The following is a 24,029-nucleotide window of genomic DNA, read 5'->3' as shown; positions in this document are numbered from 1 at the left end:
TGCCTGTCTGACCTATTTCAGTAAACTAAGGAAATCTATACGTGGCCACCTGAAGCAGTTACAACAGCTTTTCTTATATATTAAGAACTGCTACACGTTTATAGTAGCTTATACAATAATTCGGTAAATTTAGAGAGAACAGTTTCAGGGACGTTATTCAAGTGATGGTGATTTTACACTCTGATGTTTGGCAGTAACTATTACAAAGGAGAAAACTTATTTCTTAACAAATACAGACTTATGCCACCAAACTGTTAATTTCAATAACACCCCTAACTCTCTCTCTCTCTCTCTCTCTCTCTCTCTCTCTCTCTCTCTCTCTCTCTCCCTCCCTCCCTCCCTCCCTCCCTCCCTCCCTCCACCTCCCTCTCTCCTCCCCCATCCTCCTCTTCTCTGCAGTTACATAGTTTCAAAGATTTTATTCCAGAATATTTTGCTTTTAAATGGCAGAAGTAAATGAGACACAGAACAGGAAGTAAACAAGTGTATTTAATGCCTACAAATGAAAGTCTTTTAAAAGTAGTGTAATTGGTGTATTTTTTCCTGACAATCACAATTTTATTACCAAATCCATTTTTAAATCACACTCATCTGCAACAGAATGGACTTTTCAAAACAGAAATAAAGAAAATGGTACAATACTTTCACATAATTGAGAACTTCTGGTCCCATATCACATTATTACAGAGTTGAAAACAACATTGAATTGTAAATTACAATCACTGAAAAACAGTGAAGTCATGATCACTAAAACAAACAAGTCTCCACACAGTTACAGGTATGAAGACAATAAGTAACTGTAAAATCCTCATCACTAAAAGAGTGAAGTCACGAACAATCAAAAAATAAAATAAAAAAGAAGTGCCCATATTATCACATCATTTAAATATGTGAAAACAACTTCTTATTGTAAATGTTTAATCACTGACACAGTGAAGTCATGAACACTACAATAATATAGTTTCTCAGAATAAAGCTTAGCAAGGTCTTGTTCCCATGAAGTCACTTATTCTGTTGAATATTTCATGGGTAAGTGCCTATTCACCTGCTGTGCAAAAAACTGACTTTTTCTACATGCCAATAGGCATTTGATTCTCATATACAGATCAGACAACCTATTAACTTCACTGTGTAGTGACAATCCACTCTCACAGTTATAAAACTGCTTTTGCAACATGTTTCTCTACTTCAACAGAAGGTATGGCAAGCATCCACAAAATTCCCATGCAGAATATGTGTAAATCACAATGACAGCAACATTGCACTACGTTTTACACATATCTTGTATCTATTAAAGATAGCAAGTGTAGTTACATATTAATCACCACAACAAAGAAATATTCTGAACAATAAAGAAAGAATACAATGCAACTTATTTATTAACCCTTCAAGTTGGGTGCCCCGAGTACGTATTCACATACTGTGAGCATCTGGACTGGCAGTATTCTGAGTGTGTACTCGCCATTTGCAGTCTAACTGTTACAACAGTTGATGATTACAATGATACTGACAGTTTGGAAGAAACAATAAAAAATGTGAAGTAGAAACTGAGGATCATGAGGACGTCACACGAGTTGCACCAGTGCAAAATGTCAGTATGAAGAAGACTGGATGTGGGAAGAAGTCAACTATTCTTCTGTTGCCTTTAAAAACACTATTTGTTGGTAAAGGTGAACCTGTGATATAGGTGAATTTTGCAGCAGAAGCATTAAAAAAGACATTTGTGTGAAATAATCACGTGTGAAACGAACCATTATGCTGCAGATTTAGTTGCTACAGTAACCCCAAGAGGCATAAGAGTACAAAAGCCTCAGTGCATTAAATAACACAATATTTTTATCGGTGGTGTAGATCTGAAAGATTGGAAGTACAACCTTCTGTCAAGGAAGGAAGAAGATGTAAAGTAGTACATAAATATGTTTAGAAGGTTAATTAATACTATAGTGCATGATGCCTTTATTTTTTATAAAGCCGGTGGAAAGACAAAGGAACAAATACATGTAAATTTCAGGCTACTACTCACACCAGAACTTCTGGAAATTCACAGAAAGAATGTAGCTCAATCTCTGTGTGATTGCCCTTCAGAAGGTGTTATGCCTGAACCACCCACAACAAGGCATTTCACACCGTATAAGAGCAAGCTTAAAATGAGATGAACAGTATGCTGCAAGAAACAGCATTCTGCTGCAGAGACTGCAGTGTAGGACTTTGTTTCAAAGATATTTTTCAAGCTATTGTATAAATAAAACCAATTTTAAATAATAATGTATGTTTTAATCATACCAAACATATATTGTTAATTTCTGAAACCTTTATTTCTTTCCTACTAATAATTTCCTAACTACGGCAAGTTCATTAGCAGCCAGACATATAAACTACCACCAGTGCACTAGGCACGCGCACAGACTCTACCAACTTGAGGGGCTAATATAATTGAATACATCAAATACATCACAATATCAAACAGTAAGTTTCTAGTAATGTCTATCACACACAAATTTTAAGCAACACAAAAAACTAGTGATAAGGAGAGGGGAGGGAAAAATCAAAATTTTTCTAAACCTGATTTGAAAGTAAAATAGTAAATCTACACTCGCATAATGTTCTAAAACGAACACATTCACATTTGTTCCAAGGTTTTCATTACTTGGCATTGTTACAATATTTAGAATTAAAACCTATAAAATGTATTTAAAAAAACGTACATAGTACAAGTCTTCATATTATCAGCAATAAGGCATTTTTAAACATTAAAAATGTCAATTATAAAAATACAAATAAAATAAATTAAAACCAATTTTAAATTCATTGTCATTTAAAACAATAAGCACTCACATAGGAATACTGGATTTGGGGGAGAAGGGGGGGGGGCAGGGATGGGGAGGGAATTGCAACCAAACTGAGAAGTTCATTTTCCTTCTTCTGGTCACACACATTTAAATTCTATATGTCACTAACACACCACCATTCAACTCAGGAAAACTGACACCACAACACAGAGGCACAGATACTGTAGCTCCTGATCTATGCTTATCAGGCATCAGCTGAATGTATACTTCACAGAAGCTGTAAAAGACTTACTTTTGAATACAAGATGGAACTGTATAATACATGCTCCAGTTCTACAATCCTTCATACTTCTACACTTATGCATGCTAAGTCAGTCTTCTCTTATGTAAATTTGGTAAAATCTTCGTCTGTTATGTAGTGATACCTACATTTCTCAATCCTTTGAGAAATAATCCGTAAGTATGCACAGCACATGTGTGCACATGCACGCATGTGTGCACACACAAAAAACACACACACACACACACACACACACACACACACACACACACACACACACACAGAGCTCATCTCAGAGGTAGTTGAGGTGACAACACTTTTCTTCGGATTTACAACATGAGAGCAAGCCACTTTACATAAAATATTAGCAGCCCTTAAAAAGTGGTACTTCCACTTAAAGTCTACACACAAGTTGCAAGTAAAAACCTCAGTTTTGTTTGTTATATCCACGGACTCACTGTCTGTAACTCTGTGCTGTCAACACTGTGCTGCCAGGAGTTACATAGTCTCCTATCATTAAACTGTTGTTCACTGGGTAATGAGAAGTATTCTGGAGGACTAGTTGATGAGTCTGAAAATAATAATAATATAAATATTACAAAGAGAAACACAATAATTTAATTTGTTATTGTCATGTAGCAGTACCAAACATTGAAAAAACAGATTCATCCAGGTTTCTTCCATTTCATGTCCCACTTGTACAAAGTTGAAAGACATATATTCTTAATTTTAATAATACTACACACTAACACAGTGATGTTTTTATACTATTTGTGAAAAAATTCTACAAGAAGATCCTTGGTACCTGAATGCAGCAGTCCAGTAACTGTAAGGAGAACAGACAGCGATTAACGGTCACCGTATGTTCATTCGGAATTTCTTAGCGAATGTTGGCAAAATAAACTAGGAGGAAGTATTGGTAGAGCCTACTTTGGACACAAAACTGAATGGAACTTTTAACAAATAATCACAATGAAATTGTCCCTCAAACTGTTTGGCTGACACAGAAAATCGAGCAGAGTACGACAATGAAAACCCACTCAGTCACCAATGCTAATCACCCCACTCTGAAACATAGAACAACAGACTGGACAGAATGCTTTTGCTGTCCAACAATGTGTGTGGATGCAATCCTCCTCGGGAGTTTAAAAAATAGCCTCTGTGTCAGCAACGGTGAAACTACCAAGTTTACATGTAGGTATGTCAAGCACTAGTCCTCCTTTGCCATAAGAACTTGCAAATCACAGCAGTCAATTTCATAATTTTTGTCCAGTCTTCTATACAACGACACTGTATCATTGGAGATGGCATTAATTATTTTTGTATTAAATTCAGTAAGAGTCATCAGATCCTACACAATCTAGGGTAATTATGTACTAATTTATTATTGTAGTTGCCATGTAGCAACAACAAAAATGTACACTTATGTGAAACATAGAAACTGCTCACAATGTTCCTGGAATAAAATAATCTATTTCCACTTATGCAAATGGTTTTCATTATAATGAGAGAGAATATTCTGTGTTCTCAGATAAGCTACACCAATGGACAGATACAACTGTCTCTCTGTAAAGTCCTCTATCACGAGTCACATCAAGGGATGTCGAACTTTTAGATCAAACAACCTGAAACCCACTTTTCCATGCAATAGTATCATTAATTTTCTTATTGTGTTTTGAGATGAGAACAACAAACTCAATCACAGCAATTTGGACTAATCTGAAATTTATCTGAGATTAGTGAGACACTACCTTATACGAAGTGACTATGCTAAGATGCTGACCCAACTATTTCTGGAACCATTTAAGGTATATTAATTCTGTTTTCACCCAAAAGAATTTTACGAAGGTCCTCACCTAAATTACACACAGTCTCTTTCCATTGCTACATTAAGTACAGAGATAGTGGCATCAACTTTGCTTTTTCAAATAAAATTATAGTAATTTCCCTCACTAGTGTAATAGTTCTAAAACAGACCAATTCAATGGCATTTTACACTTCATAATCCAATTATTAGTTTCAGGGTAATTATAATAGTTAGAAATAATTTACCATTTTTGAACATGAAACCACTGGTTATCTTACAAAGAAGTTCTTAATAGGCACATAGGGAAATATGTCACATTGCGCAAGGAGGAAACTGTTTTGTACCATTGCAACACCAGTATAAAAGGAGCACCAAGGAATTGTAGCTTTCATTCTGTCTGTGTTATTCATGTGTGTTGAGTGCTGTTTGGTTTAAAAAATATGCTTCATTCACAAATCAAGAGAAACTGGATATGATACTACCATGCACAGAATGCAGAAGGAACATGAAGACAACAGTTGAACTGTATGCACAAAGGTATCCTGACAAGGTGTACAACAAGAATGACAGTTTGTATTGAAAGGGCACTGGAATACCTTGCAAAGGGTATGTAACAAGCCTGTAATGAGCATATCAAGCAAAATAGATGTTCAGGCAGTTTTTGCTCATAAGAAGCAAGGCGGGAGAAGACATGGAGTTCTGTCACTTGGTCTGAAGCAAGATCAGGAAAACATGTTTCTTCTTGGAATTATTTGTGCCAATCAAACTACATTTACGATCATGCAGAGTTGAATGTAAGAAATATGCATTACTGCATCACCAAGAACCCACACTAGCTGAGGCAGGTTGAAAATTGAAGGCAGTTGAAAGTGAAAGTATGGTGATGGGTTATTGAAGACTATGTGACTGGTCTGTACTTCATTGAAGAAACCTAACAGGTAAAAAATGACACACACCATTTCTTAGCAAAGTGCTGCTCCCAGAGGAAGTACCACTCGAAATATGTAGATGTATGTGGTATCAACACAATAGCTGCCCAGCTCACTACTTGCTTATTTTTCAGAACGCTCTAGCCCAGCTGTTTCCTGCTCGCTGGATAGGATGTAAAGATATTGTCAGTTGGCCTGCTTGTTTGTTTGTTTGTTTGTTTGTTTGATGCCACAGAACTTTTCTCCACTGAACTTTTTCTCTGGGCAAAACTGAAAGATAACAACTACGCAGAAGTCCTGGCGATTCAAGAGGATTTAAAACTTCTTACTGTGCAGCACATGCTATGATGTTTATGGAATCTCTTTGGTCCATTCTGACACCCTTGCAGTAACAACTGCTAACAAGTATTGCAATAGATGGTGGGCATTTCAAACATCTGACATAAATGAAATTTTAAGGAAGTGTTCATGACCACATTCTTTCACAATTTCATTTTTGTTGCTGTTACTGATGTAACTTTATAATGGGAGTGTTAATCTCAACATTAAACTTATGATGCAATGTTATAGTATGTTTTACGAAATCATTCAATTATGATGTTCACGTTTCTTTCAAAGCTCTGCAGAAACAAGAGCAGAACTGTTACTGCAGTCAACTGGTGAATCATCCTAAGATGCCATGTATTTAGCTTCCAGTTGGTGTGTCAGTCCAACCACATGTATGCATGTCGGATTAGTATCTGTTTTAAGTTAATTAAATTTTACAATTCATCTGGGTGAAAACAGAATTACAATGTCTTACATAGTTCAGGAAATATCAAAGATGAAAAGCTTGCTTCAATTCCCATGTTCAATTAAGTAAAATGATAGAAAATGCTCTCCTTTGTAGGCTGCCACTACAGCTAGCTGCTATCATTAAATTTCTGATGAGGGAAAAGACGACAAAAGGTGCAAGCAGTTTGTTAACGCTTTGAAAGTCGATGCACAAATGTCAACAGGAAAAGACGATGGTGAGGGGAATGGGATTCAAATACGCCCCCAAAAAGGCAAAGAAATAAAGAAAGAGCACGCAATAAAATATCCCATGGATAACTGTCTTGTTAGAAAGCAATGTTGTGATATGGTGAACAATACCACAAAACATCAACTATGAGAAAGTTAACAGCTTTTGTCACACAGGCTAGCAAGGAAACTCAAAAAAAGTCCTGCCTATGGGATTCTGTTTTATAAGACATCATAATAAATACGTCTAAAAACAACACACAGTTTTAGAAAAGACATACTATTACAGATTTATATGAAAAATGAATAATCAAAAATAAAGTAGCTGGCAGCCCTTTTTGACAAAACTGAATTCATAAATATGGCACTGAATATGTGATACCAAGCTCGCAAGGAACATTGTTGAATGAAAGTGATATTCAGTGTTTAATCATTATGTTATACAGGGCATTGGCACACAGATGTGTAGTGCGTAGAAGCACTCTAGTTTTATTAGAAAGTATGCTGTTACTACCTCCTCTCCCTGGCCAGGCCTTCAAATTTACTGGGACAGGTAATAACATGTTCCTGTTCCCACTGATAACTGTTAGTTTAGTTTGAACTTTTGTTACAAAACAAAAACAGTAAACTCCTGAAAGGATATTGAAGAATTCATTCCCCAATTTTAATAACAATTACATCTTCATTTCATTTGTGAAGTATGCAAATTGTTAAATAAAATCAAACTGTTCAGATAACTTGCAAAATATCTCTGTTTGCGACTTAAGTGCAAACTTTAATCACAGTCTCTGCATGAGAAAGAAGTAAGAGCTATGAATATCTGCAATATGAAGTCGCTTAAAGCTATACTGTCTCCTACTGTGGGAGAAGGGCAATTAATCCAACTGACAATGCCACACAACATTTAACATTATCTTTGACTTGAGTACAAAGTCAACAACAATCACTAGTTGTCTGTAAGACCAGTAGCAGGAACCTAATTTATTGCAGACACACACTTTCAGCAACAATCGTCACTACTGTGGTACATAAAACTAAAATTGTATGGTCACAGAATAAATACGCTACTATGCTCCTAACCTATCACTGCCCTTCTGAAAAAACACACACACACACACACACACACACACACACACACACACACACACACACACACACACACACACTTACTTCTAAATACAGAATTACTAACCGGTGATGTAAATAACGTTGGCGATATTCCACCACCTATCAACTGGGCAGCCTGGGTAGATGTAGCAGTTCCTGCACATACTCGTTGACGTCCAGTACTCGAAATGGATCCTGGGTGAATATTCGGTTGACCATCTGCATGAATTGAAATGCAATGAAACACTTCGAATTTAATTTGTACTGCACAGCTATCTTTAGCATATTTCATGCAAAATTAAAAGGAAAAACACACTGGTTATATAAAGCTATGTTACAGCACATAAAACAGCAGCTGGTTCCAAATTAAATAACCTGGAAGGAAACACTAGATCATGCAGATTAGTTGTATCATTGCTACAATAATGAATGAGAGGAAGAATTTTCTGCATTCTGGATAACATAACAGTCAGACACTACCATACAGGCCAAGTACTGTTTGTCCATGATAATTTGACGATTTTGCTGGTGCTGCCAGAAGCAGATAAAATCAGCACTAGTTGAAAGATACTCACTTGTTTTAGAGTGCTGCCCACATTGAGATGCCCATAGATGTCAAGCATTATTGTATGCACTGAAAGGCTTGCATCCACTAACTAATTATTAGCTTCTGCGAGCAATTTCCGAGGTGAATTTTATCCATAGTGGATACTGTTGAACTCTGTGACTGTTCCTTTTTAAGGTGTAGAAAAATTTCCACTACCAGTCACAATAAAAGATTATTTGTCACATGACCGGTTTAGGGCTTGTGCCCATCTTCAGGTGTGTATACATTCATGTACATGTTTATATTGCTGGAGATCACTGTATAAATACAAAGAAAATTATTTGCTGGTGACTAAACAGATACAAGTGGAACAATTGTAAGTGGCAAGGCAGCATTTGTCAAAAACATATCTGTAATGCCACTTAAAATTGTTCCACTTGTATCTGTTTAGTCACCAGCAAATAATTTTCTTTGTATTTATACAGTGATCTCCAGCAATATAAACATGTACATGAATGTATAAACATGTACATGAATGTATAAACATGTACATGAATGTATAAACATGTACATGAATGTATAAACATGTACATGAATGTATAAACATGTACATGAATGTATAAACATGTACATGAATGTATAAACATGTACATGAATGTATAAACATGTACATGAATGTATAAACATGTACATGAATGTATAAACATGTACATGAATGTATAAACATGTACATGAATGTATAAACATGTACATGAATGTATAAACATGTACATGAATGTATAAACATGTACATGAATGTATAAACATGTACATGAATGTATAAACATGTACATGAATGTATAAACATGTACATGAATGTATAAACATGTACAGGAATGTATAAACACCTGAGGATAGGCACAAGCCCGAAATCAGTCATGTGATGAATGCTGTTGTTGTGGTCTTCAGCCCTGAGACTGGTTTGATGCAGCTCTCCATGCTACTATATCCTGTGCAAGCTTCTTCATCTCCCAGTACCTACTGCAGCCTACATCCTTCTGAATCTGCTTAGAGTATTCATCTCTTGGTCTCCCTCTACAATTTTTACCCACCATGCTGCCCTCCAGTACTAAATTGGTGATCCCTTGATGCCTCAGAACATGTCCTACCAACCGATCCCTCCTTCTAGTCAAGTTGTGGCACAAACTCCTCTTCTCCCCAATTCTATTCAATACCTCCTCATTAGTTATGTGATCTACCCATCTAATCTTCAGCATTCTTCTGTAGCATCACATTTCGAAAGCTTCTATTCTCTTCTTGTCTAAACTATTTATCGTCCATGGTTCACTTCCATACATGGCTAAATACTTTCAGAAATGACTTCCTGACACTTAAATCAATACTCGACGTTAACAAATTTCTCTTCTTCAGGAACGCTTTCCTCGCCATTGCCAGTCTACATTTTATATCCTCTCTACTTCGACCATAATCAGTTATTGTGCTCCCCAAATAGCAAAACTCCTTTACTAATTTAAGTGTCTCATTTCCTAATCTAATTCCCTCAGGATCACCCGACTTAATTCGACTGATGAATAAATAATCAGTTATTGTGACTGGTAGCGGAAATTTTTCAAAATTTCTGAGGCGTTTACATTGACACAAGAACTTATTCAAGTTTGCTTCTTCAAGTCACTGGGACAAGCTAATTTCAGGAACTTTCAGCTAGTGCTTCTTACAGAAGTGCAGTGGTGCTTAGAAACCAGAGCAGTCACTACTGTCATTGCATTATTATTCATTAATAACAGTTGAGACCTAACACAAAAATGAAGGGGGGGGGGGGGGGGGGAGATAAGAGGAAATGTTAGATTCAAAAATGGATTCAGAGGAGAACACATCAATGTCAACAAGAAATAATATTGAATGAATTAAAATTGGAGGGCTGGACTTAGATTAAAAACTTTCTGAGGATGTCATATGCAAATTTCGAATGTCTCTTGTCTACTTTACAATCAAGTATTTGATAACTGAATACAAAAATTCAGGAGCTATCTCACCAAGAAATTGTTTTGGACAGCCCTTACAAGATTGGTTATTAAACTGACTGTTGGACAAATGACAATGCAGTAACAATCTTTTTATTAATTGTTTATCGAACTGACAAGGAACTTCACTTTTTACATAGAACAATGTTTACAAAACAACATCCAGGTTTCTTGGTACACTTGGAAACTTATCAAGAACCTCATCATCACTAACTATAATGTCTCTGTGGACAGGAAGTAAAGCAAGCTCGTTAAGGCTACTTTCAGATGTACTGCTCCTTAGGTAAGTATTCAATCTTCTCAGACTGGATAAAGTTCACTCTACAGTTGCGACAGAAATGGGAAGAACTGCGAGTGATTTCAGAAGGATATAAATGTTGGGGAAGACTGTCTTGTCACCTCTTTCAAGATAACTTATAGCTGTTTTTCAAAGATTAGAAGGATTTTCCTGACTCTACTATTCTCTCCACAACATAAACTCACTTTGTGCAGTATCTTTATGTGACAAATCTTCTTCGTAGAAATTAAAACCAGCATCCAATGAACAGAAATCTGTTGTAATACACAACTATGGAAGAATGTTTTGTACAGGTGCAACTCTTTCCTTGAGAGATTCAAAGCATTCTTTATGTGAGTTACAAAAATCATGCAGGTATGGCACATAAACAGCTTGTCGGTAGTATTCTTCTTCTGTGGTGTAAGGGACATTGTTATATGCTTACTGAAGGCAACGAATTCTTGGAATCTCTTCCTTAATGTCAAGTTTGGCCAGTGAATGTCTTCACTTCATTATACAAGGCTTTAAATGAGTCATCTGCATTTGCCCTTTCCTTTGACAGAAGGTGTAAGATACTCATAACATTAGTCAAGGCCTGGGGAAGATCAATATTTTTGTTTTGAAGCTGCTCAGATAAGTTAGGGATGATTGACAACACCTGGATCAAAACAAAAAAATTAACAAGAAATGTAAATTGACTAATAGCTCTACTTAAAGTGAGAGCCTTAGATGCCGTGTCACTTAATTCTATTATTTAGCAAAGGGAGAGAAAGATAGGCTCCAAATATAAGTCTGGGGATTCTTTCATTTGTCAGCCAAAAGAACAGAAATATTGAAATCAATGATTTATGAATGTTGTCCAGAACAAAAGAAAGGGAAACTTATTTTACTGTGCGAATCCCAATGGGTAGGAAGGCACAGCTCAGTACTTTATTTTATGACACCTATACAGTTTCTTATAGAAGGTATATTGCTTGCATCCGACACACACAAATTTAGAGTGTCTGAAGAACAACGTGTATATAGGGCCAACGATAGCTTTTCTGTGATGGAAGCTTGTACACCTCTGACTTGCCCACTCATTGTGGCAACAACATCATACCTATGGCCTCATTTTGTTTAGATCAAGACCTAATGCTGACAAGGTCTTCAATATTGTGTCAGCCAAACCTGCTCCAGTGACATCATAAATGGGGACAAATGCCAGGAGATCTACTCAGATTTTGAAAGCTTGCTCCTCTACATAATGTACACAGAGAAAATTGTTCAATTTGACAGATGTCAGTGGTTTCATCTGCTAAAACAGAATTAAAAAAAAAAAAAACCGACTTTCTGGCATTTCTACAACTTTTATTTGTATTAAGTGACCAACTGTGTTAATAAGTTCATTTTGAATGAAAGAACTTTTATACATTGTCTTCCCATCACTGGTCATTAATTGGTCTTTAAGAATATGATCTCCACTGCTGGCTCTGTATCTTAACAGTGATCACAAATTTACATCATTTTCGTCCACTTCTTCAAAGTTTCCTCGTCCAGGGTCACGATGACCCCTTAGAGCTATCTGCTGTTAATTATTTCAGGGGGGGAGGGGGGGGGGCAGCTCCCTGCCCCTGCCCCTGCCCCTGCCATTTGCCAATGGTATGCGCAGTTGAAAGCTTCAGGATGGCTCTGCAAGGGGAAATCAATGAGTCGACCAGTAATAAGTGAACAAACAGTTGACTGTGTGCATGTGTGTTTCACATGCAGCCAACAGAAGTCGATAAACAGAGCAAGCAGAGAGCAGAACATACGACAAGCAAATGTTTTGAAGGTCTTAAGGTAACGCCAAAGTCAGAGATTTCAATTTTTGACAGAGTTGCAACAGCTTATGGCAGAGGACAAGTTTTGTGAGAAACTCATCTTCATTGATCAAGTAACATTTTTTATGAATTGCACAGGGAACAGGCATGACATGCAACTCTGGGGACAGTGAACTCCCACACTAACATGCAGCACATTCAAGATTTAACAAAAGTTAATGTGTTCTGTGGAGACTCTCAGTTTACAGTTTATGGTCCTGTTTTCTTCTGCGAAAAGACTGTTACAAGAATCATGTATCTAGGCATGTCAGAAATCTGACTCATGCCACAAATGGAAACAGACAGTGCCACCTACCAACAGGATGGTGTTCCACTCCACTTCCATTACGATGTTCATGAATTCTTAAATGGGAATCTGAGAATGTGGTGGTGTAAATGATCAGCAATTCATGTCATAGCTTCTGCACTCTCTTAACCTAACTCCATGAGATTTTTTTCTTGTGTGTGGGGGGTTATGTGAAAGATTCAGTGTTCACACAGTCTCCACCAATAAACCTACTTGTGAACTTGCATCAACAGTGCTTTTGAACAGATTTATAGGGAAACGCTGCATCAAATGTGGGAAGAAACTGATTGAAGACTTAATTTCTACAGAACTAGCAGGGTGCATGCATGTGTAGGCACGCATAGAGTCCTGTTACAATATATCAACTAATATAGCTACAGCAAATCTGTAAAATTGCTTTAGTCATGTATAATAAACGTGTATTAATTCTACACCTATTTCAATTGCATATGTAGAGGATTACTGTAAACACACCATAGTTTCGGCACGTGGTGTGGGAGTGAATGTACAGAAATCTCTTATTCCACTACTCCCAACATTCCTCACACTAAGTGATTAAGTACAGTGCACATACAGCTGTGTTAAATCTTTACTTTTGACATCCTTTCATTGTGGTCCAACAATCTGGTAAGTATACCACCTTTTGCTTAGGGCAACATGTGGAGATGTCATGCACAAAACAGGTTATTCCAATAGGCAGGTCATGCAAAACACTCTGGAGAAATTCTACAACATGAAACACATTGTGCCCAGCTTGTGGAAGCTTTTGCCAGTTTTGTGAAAGAAGATTGGTTGGAGATGGAGACTACTTCACTCACAAAAGTATTGAAATAAATGGGTTTTGTTTGGTGTTGCATGCGTAACACATGAGCTGTATTACTGAAGCTTCCTGACATCGTGTCTTGGCATTCGTGTTTCCTGGTACCAATGAAAACCATCAGATGATAGTGAGATGATGTTCTCGGACGAGTCACGGATTGATAACAACATGACTTTTGGCAAATATTGGCATGCAGAAGGTGTTATTGGTTCTACTTCATAGGGTAGTACCTCAAAGAAGTTGACTCTTGCTAGTGTGGGATTCAAGAACAGATTTATCACGAAATCACATCTTAAGTTGTTGGCAAAGTCAACTGTGGGTAACTACCTAGGACAAACAAATGCCACTACTTTTGAAAAATGGTTTGCAGATACGGTGGCTCCTAATATTCCATCCAATTCTGTAATTGCGATGGATAATGCACCATACCACAGAAGGCAGGTTGAGAGAACACCCAATAAATATGATCTCAGGATTATAATGTTAGAGTGGTTCTGAGACAGAAAAATAGACTGCAATGACTCAATGAGGAAGGCTCAACTGTTACCTAAAATAAAGGAAAACTAACATTTATGTTGTGAATAAAATCACTGTCCACAGAGGCCACAAAGTAGACCATTTACCACCCTACAATTGCGATCTAAATCCGACAGACTTGGAATGGGCCAAAACAAAACAATTTCAGGGAGAATAATGTCACTGGTGAAATGCTAAAGGAAAGGTGCAGAATCTTGTTAATGCTGCTTCCCTCTCAGTTACTGCAGGACAGGGCAGCAGCTGGAGCAAGAGTATTGGACACAATATGGAATAATAGAAATGGTCTCAATGAAGTAGTAATCAATACCATGCCCTCAAACAATGGCGATGATAATGATGATGATGATTCAAACACAAAATGAATGTGATCTTTAGTGAATATCATTTTGATAATTCTTTTATGCATAGTAAGCATACTTTATGAACATTACTGCTGCACTGAACCAAATAAATGCAATGTGTAAACAGATTCCAAAAATCAGTTTTTGACTTTCGATTCTTAGTGTCTTAAGTTTTACATTAATTTACTTTCATTTTTCATAAATAAATAAATAATATATAAGTTGTAGGTAAAAGTCTCATGCATGAATATGTCAACAAATCAAGTGATTTCCGACCCGACACAAGAGTCATTTAATTGGACACTATTTCCGGAAGTGCAACGTCCGATTACACATGGGTAATGGCGACAGCGCTGCTACAAGCAACCAATTCTGCCTTTCAATTACTGCTCCTCACCCATCAGCAGCTCTAATGTGGGGGCAAGGCCATTCCCAACAGCTACTGCACAATTCGTCAACTTATCATGGACAAATAGTAGGAAGCTGGATAGTAAGGACAAGTTTTAGTAACATCATATTTCTACCACAAATAAAAAGACAATCATTACAGTAGTCTTCTTTCTATTAACATTTGCAACAGTTTTGCTCCAGATCATAACATAAAATCATTGCAATGACACACAGCAGTGAGGAAGATTTTAATAGCAGCCGGAAAATGGGGTGGGGGGAGGGGGGGGAGATTGGAGTATGTGTGTGGGACGAGGTAGTATTCTGACACTTCCTTTCCTCTCCCTTCATACAGCTTCTATTCTGTTCCCTATACACTAGTCTTCAGGTAACTAACACAGGACACGCAATCCAAAGAGGGATTTGCAACTTAGAAGTGGTGTGATTGGATTTTTGTTGTGAAGATATGTAACAAAATTATCTTCCTCAACAATAAATCTCTGCACTTAATACTGCTCATTTTCCACAATCTAAGTCATGACAGTACAACTACATACTCAGATTTTACTGCAAGACTTATGGAATGCTAGGCACATATTTCTGTATTTGAAAAAATATTCTAATTAATTAAACATGAAGCACCTTAAAAGTGCACCAGATATGGCAAAAACACCTTAAGTGTAACACAGATCTAAAATTAGGCCTTTGGTGTCAAGGCTAGGTCATACCTCACATCATAAATAAAAAAATTCTAATACAATGCAGCCTCTCTTCAATTTTCATAATGTGAGTAAACTGTAAAAGAAGGCATTTTTGAAATGAACAAAGAAAATTATCAAGCAAGGGGGGACATTGAGCTGTACTTTATCAGAAATGCTTGTACATAGGTTGGACAAAAATATGGTGCAGCAAGCCCATTGGCATTCAAAAGAGCCTCTAGTCATCTCCAAAGATATAAATACAGGCCCTCTGTTCTTTTCAATGGAGTTTTATACCACTCTTTCCACAAAATATTGGTAAGTTTGTGTAACAGTGATGGAGTTGTAGAGTTATCACCTTCCCTCTAAAGTAGACCACAAAGATTCAATAATATTGAGATCTGGTGACTCTGGTGTCCATGGGAGATACAGCTATTCACCCTCATGCTCACAACACCAGTCCTGGATGATGTGAGCTTTGTGAATAGGGGTCATGTCATCTTTGAACACAGCACCACTATTGGGGAACAAATATTGTACCATGTGATGAACCTGCTCAGCCAAAATTGTCACACTCTCCTTGGTAGTAATAGCACAATATGGCTGCTCAAATCATCTCCGAATCCCCAAATCTGACCAATTTATTTTCTTTCCTTTGATACATAGTCCACGTTTTATGGTTTCAACGATACATTTGCATCACTGAGCTGTTTTGCAATTCCAGCTAGCCTTTTGATTCCCAGCTTACGGGACTCCCTTCACATTGTTTCGGTGCTGGCATGGTTCGCAAGTGCAGCATTCAGTTCTGCAGTGACTTTTGCAGCAGTTGTCCTCTTATTTTTTGTAAGAATCCTCTTCGATGACCATCTGTCATGATCACTCAACATGCACTACCATCCGCATTGTGACTTGACAAATAATATTTTTCCACTTTCCCTGCATGATACAAATATTTGATACAGTACCTCTTAAAACACCAAATACTACTGCTACCATAGTTATGAAAGCACCCACTATACGAGTTCCAACAACTTGCAAACATTCAAATTCACTTAGTACGGACATAGAGCACTCTAGACTACAAGAAGACTGTTCTGATTATGACTGACACTTGCAACATATTGAGGACACTGCACAGGTGCTGTTCATGGTCAAATAACTGTAGGATGACTGGCACCTGCATGTATGTTCAAAGTGTGCATTTCTGTCCAACCCCTGTACATAGAAGTACATGTGACTTATGGAAAAAACCTTTTCTCTCTCTCGGAAAGTTACTAGCTTTTGTGGTGGAATTGCCTGGGAATAAATGATATTAATACTGACAATTCTGTTTTGTTCAAACATATCTTTTTTTCAAAATTGGCCCTCACAAATTTGTTATACATCAAATAATAATTTGAGTAGGTAACTAACAACAGCTGAAAGATATTTATAGAACATAATTGTTTGTCATCAGCTGTATATATTTAAAGTTACCCCTCATACGCTTCAGTAATTTCAACCAACACCACTGAAAAACTTAAGCGTCTGTTGGATAAAAAATGCATGTTCTAAAAGAAACCCACATGAAAATGTAAAATAACCATAATTTGGCCATACCTTTAAAAAACACAGGCAAGATCCAAACAATTGACAACTCAAATTCTTTTCTTTAACGTTACTACATCATCTAGTGCATTGTCTACCTGAGGAGGACACAAACATTTTTATTTGTTTCACTTTTTGTGGGTGGGTGGTGGGGGAGGGGGGGGGGGGGGGAGTGAAACAGTGCCAAGGCTGGGAAGGGAAATTACATTGTGTGTCTAGAGCATCAAAACACCTTGCGCCAGCTCTGTAGAGAAGTGCAGCAACACCCATGCACACAGACATACAGCCAAAGTTTAAAAAAAACATACAATTTAAAGCAAACATCATTACTGAAAAGATAAAGCTTTACAACAAGGAAACGATTTACATGGTTAACACACAAAAATGCACTTTCTCATAGTCTCACAAGACAACATAAAAGAAAATTAAGCACTTCAAAACATGGATGCCTTCCCATACTTCTTATATTCATTACTCAAATGAGTAAACCAAATAAGCCGTTCTAATCATGAATCAAATTTTAAAATATTTTCTGCCAGAGCTCAATAGCATGTTGTTGGAGACCTTCCATATTTGCACTACCTTCTGACCTGAACTTACAAAGCTGTAAACAATATGGTACCTGAGGCATTCAACATAAATGATAGGTGTTAACAAGTGTTGTTTGACTTCCACATCTGCTTATCATAGTATTATTAAAACAAATCTGGGTACTTTAACAATGTCCGAGTTCGGTTTCACTGTTACGGAAACATTCAACCCTACAAAAGAAATGTATCATATAATTTTAGAAATGCACAGCATCACCACAAAGCTCATTTTTAGAATTACAGTAACGGTTCCAATACGAATAAAAACACTGGAATGAACATAAACAAAGAAAATATAAACAATTATTATTTTAGTATAAACTGCAATCAAACAGTGTTAGCAAACAAATCATGATGCTTGCTACATACAGACCACACCTTTCATCAGAGTTAAGATGGCATTAAAAGTGTGAACAGTCTGGAATTCGATACTCTCCAACAGTCTCAGGTGAATGTATTTCCTTGCAATTCTAAAATTTTAAAGTAACACACACAAAAGTCTTTGAAAGTTCTTCAATCATATTTATATTTCAGTGCATTCCCATATATCCCAGATAGTGTATATCACAGAAGTTTCTGAACACAACAAAAGGAATTATTATTATTATTTACAGGGACTCTTAATAGCACTTCATCAGTCCTTTCAGTTTCCAAAAATTGGTAGCTCGGTAACTTTCAATCAATATCTGTAGCATGTCACAAGGCAATCCTTTCAATACTTATCACCCACACCAACTCAAAAGAGGATGACATTTTGTTATTATGCCCACATTCTCACAAAAAAATTACAATGTACTTGGCACCTGCAGTATTATCATGTAGTATCTGTGGTAACAACATATCCAGCTTCAGGCCACATTGCAGATCAACCACCAGATTGACATACTCTATGAGGATATGAGAGAGAATCAGGGGGGTACTCAACACACACAATGGTGCAAGAATACTTTGTCACAGGACAAATTCATGCGAGTCTGGTGTGCAAATGCACAAGCTTCATAAGAAAATGCCTTCTTTTGGGGAGGCTTTGAAGTTCAACACTCCTTAGTGGTCTCTCCCATCTCTCCAAGTTAGTTTGAGGAATGCAGTGGTTTGCTATTTCTTTTCCCAGGCCTTCATACTGTGTTACAGATGTGACCTAACGCCAGTACTTGGGGATCTCAGAGCTAATGTAGCCATTGTGGTTGCCTTCATGATTTAGTGTCCGAAGGGAAGTTACAAGAGTTCCAGGTCTGTGTAGGTCATACAGATTTTGAATATTGGAGGCCAGAATGTTTTTGCAAGTAATATTTTTCTTTTGCCAGCATTCCATTCAAAGTATCACTGCACACAGAAGTTATGGACTGGAAGAGCTCTGATGTGTCACAAGAGCTCTGATGTGTCACAAGAGCTCTGATGTGTCACAAGAGCTCTGATGTGTCACAAGAGCTCTGATGTGTCACAAGAGCTCTGATGTGTCACAAGAGTTCTGGCTACAGTTGTCAGTTGTGCAGTGCTTTTGGTAGAATGTTTCTTGTAGCTGCCTGTGTACATAAAAGTAACAAAGTTATCCACAAAAATTGACAGGCATCCCAAAAACACCTTTTATGAAATATGAAGACTAGTTTGCAAAGACATTCTTCAGTAACTCTTTTGTATGTCAAACATGGTAATCACGTGTCAATGTGCAAAGGTATCATGGACTGCAGCTTCTAGATACAGAAGATGGTCACTGATGGACTGGAGTTCTTGGAAACTACATTGGAATTGAGGAAGGAATATCTAGATTACAAGCACCAACAAAGTCACTTTTTAACATTCTTTCCAGAAATTTACATAAACTGACTATCAGACAAAATGGTCAGTAACTGCTTGCATTTTGTGCACATTTTCCCAATTTCAAGGTAGTAGGCACCAACATTGTGCTTTATGGTATGAAATTGTCTGCATGAAGGATCTCCACTATACAGGGGAATAGTTGTTAATTAATGGACACAAGACCAGACATGACGAAATTAAATATCTTATTTCCCGTCCTTCCTGTGGATCCAGACTTCACTCCGTCACTAAGTTAGAAAAAGATATTCCAGTCAATCTTGTGTTACAACTCAAATTATTTCATACAATTACATTTCACATGGAATGTAGAATTAATTTTATGTAAGAACGACAAGCACATGTTACTGCATCTCCATTCTGAAAAGGAACATCCAGTTATACTTAATAATACAGAATACTTTACAATACTGTGGCAGAAACAAAAGAAAAACAAGTATGTCCAGAATTGACCATTTAATAAATGCATATATTGTTTCACTGAAAACAAATCATCATAACGTGACAAAATAAAAACCGGGCGTAATTGAAACTGACTGGATGAGTTACATTTTATAAATATGTTGATACTACTGAATACCTTAAATTTTTTTTTTTTCCATTTCTCAGTGAGGACGTGCTTTCGTTGGCCAGTCATATGACTGGTCTTGGCACTACAGGGTTAAAAAAGCTCTAGGGCACTGCTTTTACTGTTACTGCTGAGACGTTTTAACATTGGATTAAGCATCTTGTCAGGCCTAAGGGAAGGGTCCTGACAAAGTCAAGGCACTTGCATTCCCATTCATTAAAAGAAATAATGCCAGTTTCAAGGTGTTGGAAGCTGAAAGTTGAATTTCCGTGTTCTGCAAGGCGCTGGTGATTTGCAAAAGCGGAATGGTAACTGTTGGACACACATTTTTGCATAGTGTGCTGTTAAGACGTTCTAAAATAATTTGGACGATAGTGATTTCTACATTAGCGGCAATGTCAGAGATTACTTAAGTAAATGACCAGAATGCAGTTGAATTTGGTCCATACTAGAGAAGATGAGGCTGTGTACCCTAACAGAAGAGAGTCATTGTTCACTCCCCCCTCCATTAAAAATCTTGCTTTCACACAGTGTGATTACAATAAAATTAAGTTGGCTATTGACGGATGCTGTTGGAGTAAGTTTTCCGATTTCTGTCAAAGGAGGCCCAAAGAATAAAGGATTGTAGAATCCATATTGCATATGGTAGTAATAGAAGCATCTCATACCACCTCATTGATTGCTTTCTCCTGTGTACCTACAATGGCACGGCTGGTCAGTTGGCTCAGCTATGAGACCAAGGTGGCATAAATTCGTTATTTCTATTGTCTCATAAGGCTACAACAACTGAGTAGATGTCACTATCATAGAGATCTCCCTGAGTATTCCATTTTCTTGCAGGAGCTGGAAGTACTGTGCGCATCACTAAAATGCATTGACTCTTCTGCATTAAGCAAGCAGAGTTCGAATTCAGAAAGTAATATTCCTGGTAGCTGTCCTCCACAATTCATCATGTTGCTGCCTCGCAAATGACCAAAGCATTCCTTAATAATAAAAAAGCTGGCAGTAACTGTTGTGGAAAGAAATTACTCCTTACTTCGTCAAGTGAGGGGTTAAATATTACATATCGTTATTGTGGCAGACAACTTGGCACGGATTCTGGTGTAGTGTTAAGCATCACTTGCTCACCAAAAGCATCCCAGTATAGCTGCATACAGACACCTCCATGCGCCCTTTCAGTGTTTATTCAGTTTTTGCAAAATACAAGATAGTATTAAGCAAGTGATTTCCTAAGAATTTCTGCTCTTGAAGTCAATGCACACAGCAAGTTAAATGGTCATCAGCTGACAGGCCCTGCTAGGTGGTGCTAACCATCACATATCCATCAAAATAATGTCAAAAAATGGGAACTGAAAGCAGTGCAGGTGTTAAGTGTGTATGCATTATTTTACTGGGTGTTCCCGCATTTCCTGTGATAGTGATGTAATATTCATATAAATGGGCTCATCTGCATTCAAAGGGTGGTCCAGGTCAGTTACAACTGCCATTACAGATTCAGGTTTAGAATTTTCTCTCTTTTCTTTTAATCTCAGGAGTTTTGGTTCTTACAGGAATTTTCAGTTTAAAATTCTAGAAAAAAATAATGATAGGACTGTCCTGTCACACCCCACCAGTAGCTAGTATCAGGTCATAGATCTGCTTGGTTTTGGGTGGGAACCTTCATTGGCATTATCTCAGGTGATGCCAGAGGTACCCAAGGTTTCTCTGACCTTATGAGCATGGAGGTCTCTGCTGGTGCTATACTTCTGTGAGCTGAGGTAGTTGTTGCTTCTCTATAGAACAGGTAGTCTGACTTACTTCATGGCTAGGGGTATTATAATGAAGTAAGCAATCTGTGTCACTACAGATTAGATAGTGTTTGCAGAATTAGTTTCCACATTGACAGGATGGAGCTAGTATACTTCATTTTGACTTAAGAAAGTAGGATGTCAACCAAATGTTACACATTTGTATTTTCCTTTTAGAAGTTTTTTGCATCGTCTTTCTTCATGCAGTGCTTTTTCATAATTTCCACAAATAGGTTCAGCAGTAAAATGGGAGGACACGTGTCTGAAATACAAGAACTAGTAGGATCTCGCCGGTGGAAGAACATAAGAATTTAATGTTTTCAGGTAGGATGTTCCCTTCCAATGCGAGAACAAAAGAACCCGTCTCTATCCAGTTGCCTTTAGGATCTCTCTGGATGTGTTGTACAAAATGGTCTCCTTGTCATTCTAGGTTGGTTCGCAGTTCATCGTCTGTCTGACAGTTAAGATCTCTTGCGGAACATCGTGCCTTGAATCAAATTGAGGCTATTATGTGGAGGCAGAGTACCTGGTATGTCCCCAGTTCATTACATTTTTTGAGTGTTTCTGACTGTGTAGCACTTGTTTTAATTAGCAGATCCATTTGAAAACTACATTACTGAACTGCTATTCTAGAAGCCAGTACCAGTTGGAAATTGCCCATTTAATGGCTTCAGCAAGCAACAAAAATCTGATTTTCAATATTTTGTATAGTCATTGACTGAATTTAAAAATCAATCAATCTATGCATTAAGAGATATAATACGTTAACTGATGGTAAGCAAATACTTGGACTTGATTCATCCAGTGTTTTAGAATTAGAGTACTTGGTGGCTGCCAACGAATTTTACGAATAATTTCAAACCTCCTTTAAACTTTTCTCACTTACTTGCTGAATTTCAAATATTTAACACATTAATTCATTTGTAATGTAATCAGATCTTTGAGGCTGTTTTATACATGAGAATTGAATTCTTTAACAAACTGGGAGTTTACTAGTCTTTTCTAATGCCGCTACTTCTCCAAACTTTTCCTCCACACATTCCACAAATAATTGAGGTTCGGGCGCTGTAAACAATCTTCCGTCAGTTCTATAGCATACCAGATATTTTGTAAACTGTCTAGTTCTATTCCTTCATACTTGACCCTTATCTCTTAGGATGGCCAGAGATGGGACTATTAGAGGGTAATAAGTGTTAAAACAACTGCTAGTTCTGTCCCCTGAGAAAGCCGGGTTAGTACAGCCATTTACTTGTACACAGTTGATCGGTTATTTTTGAAAGATCTACCCTGATGATACTCTTAATCAGATGTTCGCTCCATGGGTCACACCGTATCATGGCAATGGTCACCTGGCACAGTGGGGCCATTTTCCAGGATCCTTGTGTCCCAGGAAAGATGGAGGCCTACTGTACAGCCTGTACGGGGCGTTTACAGTTCAGCATTGTGTTGTCAGGCAGCTATGATAGAGGGTACATGTTGACTCAACACTGGACTGGCTACCATTTTGGATTTTTTGTGCATAGAAGATGATGGTGCACTGCAGACAATGAGTGCCACTTAAGGAGTCCTTCCCCAGATAAACTGTGCTGCTGCAAAATTTAGAAAAAAATAGGAGGTGAAACCCTTAATGAGACATAAAATTTAAATAATCCAGAAGGCTGGTGATGGTGGTTGTATTAAACTGAAAGAAAGAACTAATCATTTTTCTTTTGTAAACTTCGGAGGCTTGCCTATGTTGCAGCTCCACTTAGTCACCTCTTGAGACACACAGGAGTTATCGCTAACCTATTCAAACTGCAGTGCTGCTGGGAAGTGTACATGGAATAGTCTCACACTCCACCCCCCCCCCCCCCAAACACACACACACACACACACACACACACACACACACACACACACACACACACACACACACGAAGTGATGAATTAAATTATCCTAAACGTACTACTTATAATCACACATATAAAACTATTTAAGCACACCAATACACC

At 37.4% G+C, this 24,029-nt stretch overlaps 1 protein-coding gene across 4 annotated transcripts in view; it reads right to left on the bottom strand.

Moving 5' to 3' along the window:
* Positions 1-470: 470 nt before the first annotated feature.
* LOC126183488 (histone-arginine methyltransferase CARMER) overlaps positions 471-24,029 on the bottom strand; it is a 106,169-nt gene continuing 82,610 nt past the window's right edge. For all 4 annotated transcript variants that reach the window (XM_049925516.1, XM_049925518.1, XM_049925517.1 and 1 more), the window contains exons 11-12: positions 8,000-8,133; positions 471-3,640 (exon numbers count right to left, since the gene is read on the bottom strand). In XM_049925516.1, coding sequence (XP_049781473.1) covers positions 3,524-3,640; positions 8,000-8,133 — 251 coding nt within the window. In that variant the 3' untranslated portion in view covers positions 471-3,523. The remainder of the gene's footprint in view (positions 3,641-7,999; positions 8,134-24,029) is intronic.

This window comes from Schistocerca cancellata, chromosome 4, assembly GCF_023864275.1.
Source record: "Schistocerca cancellata isolate TAMUIC-IGC-003103 chromosome 4, iqSchCanc2.1, whole genome shotgun sequence".
NCBI classification, from domain to species: Eukaryota; Metazoa; Arthropoda; class Insecta; order Orthoptera; family Acrididae; genus Schistocerca; species Schistocerca cancellata.
Note: the sequence above shows the minus strand (reverse complement) of the source record. Positions and strands in the feature narration are given on the sequence as shown.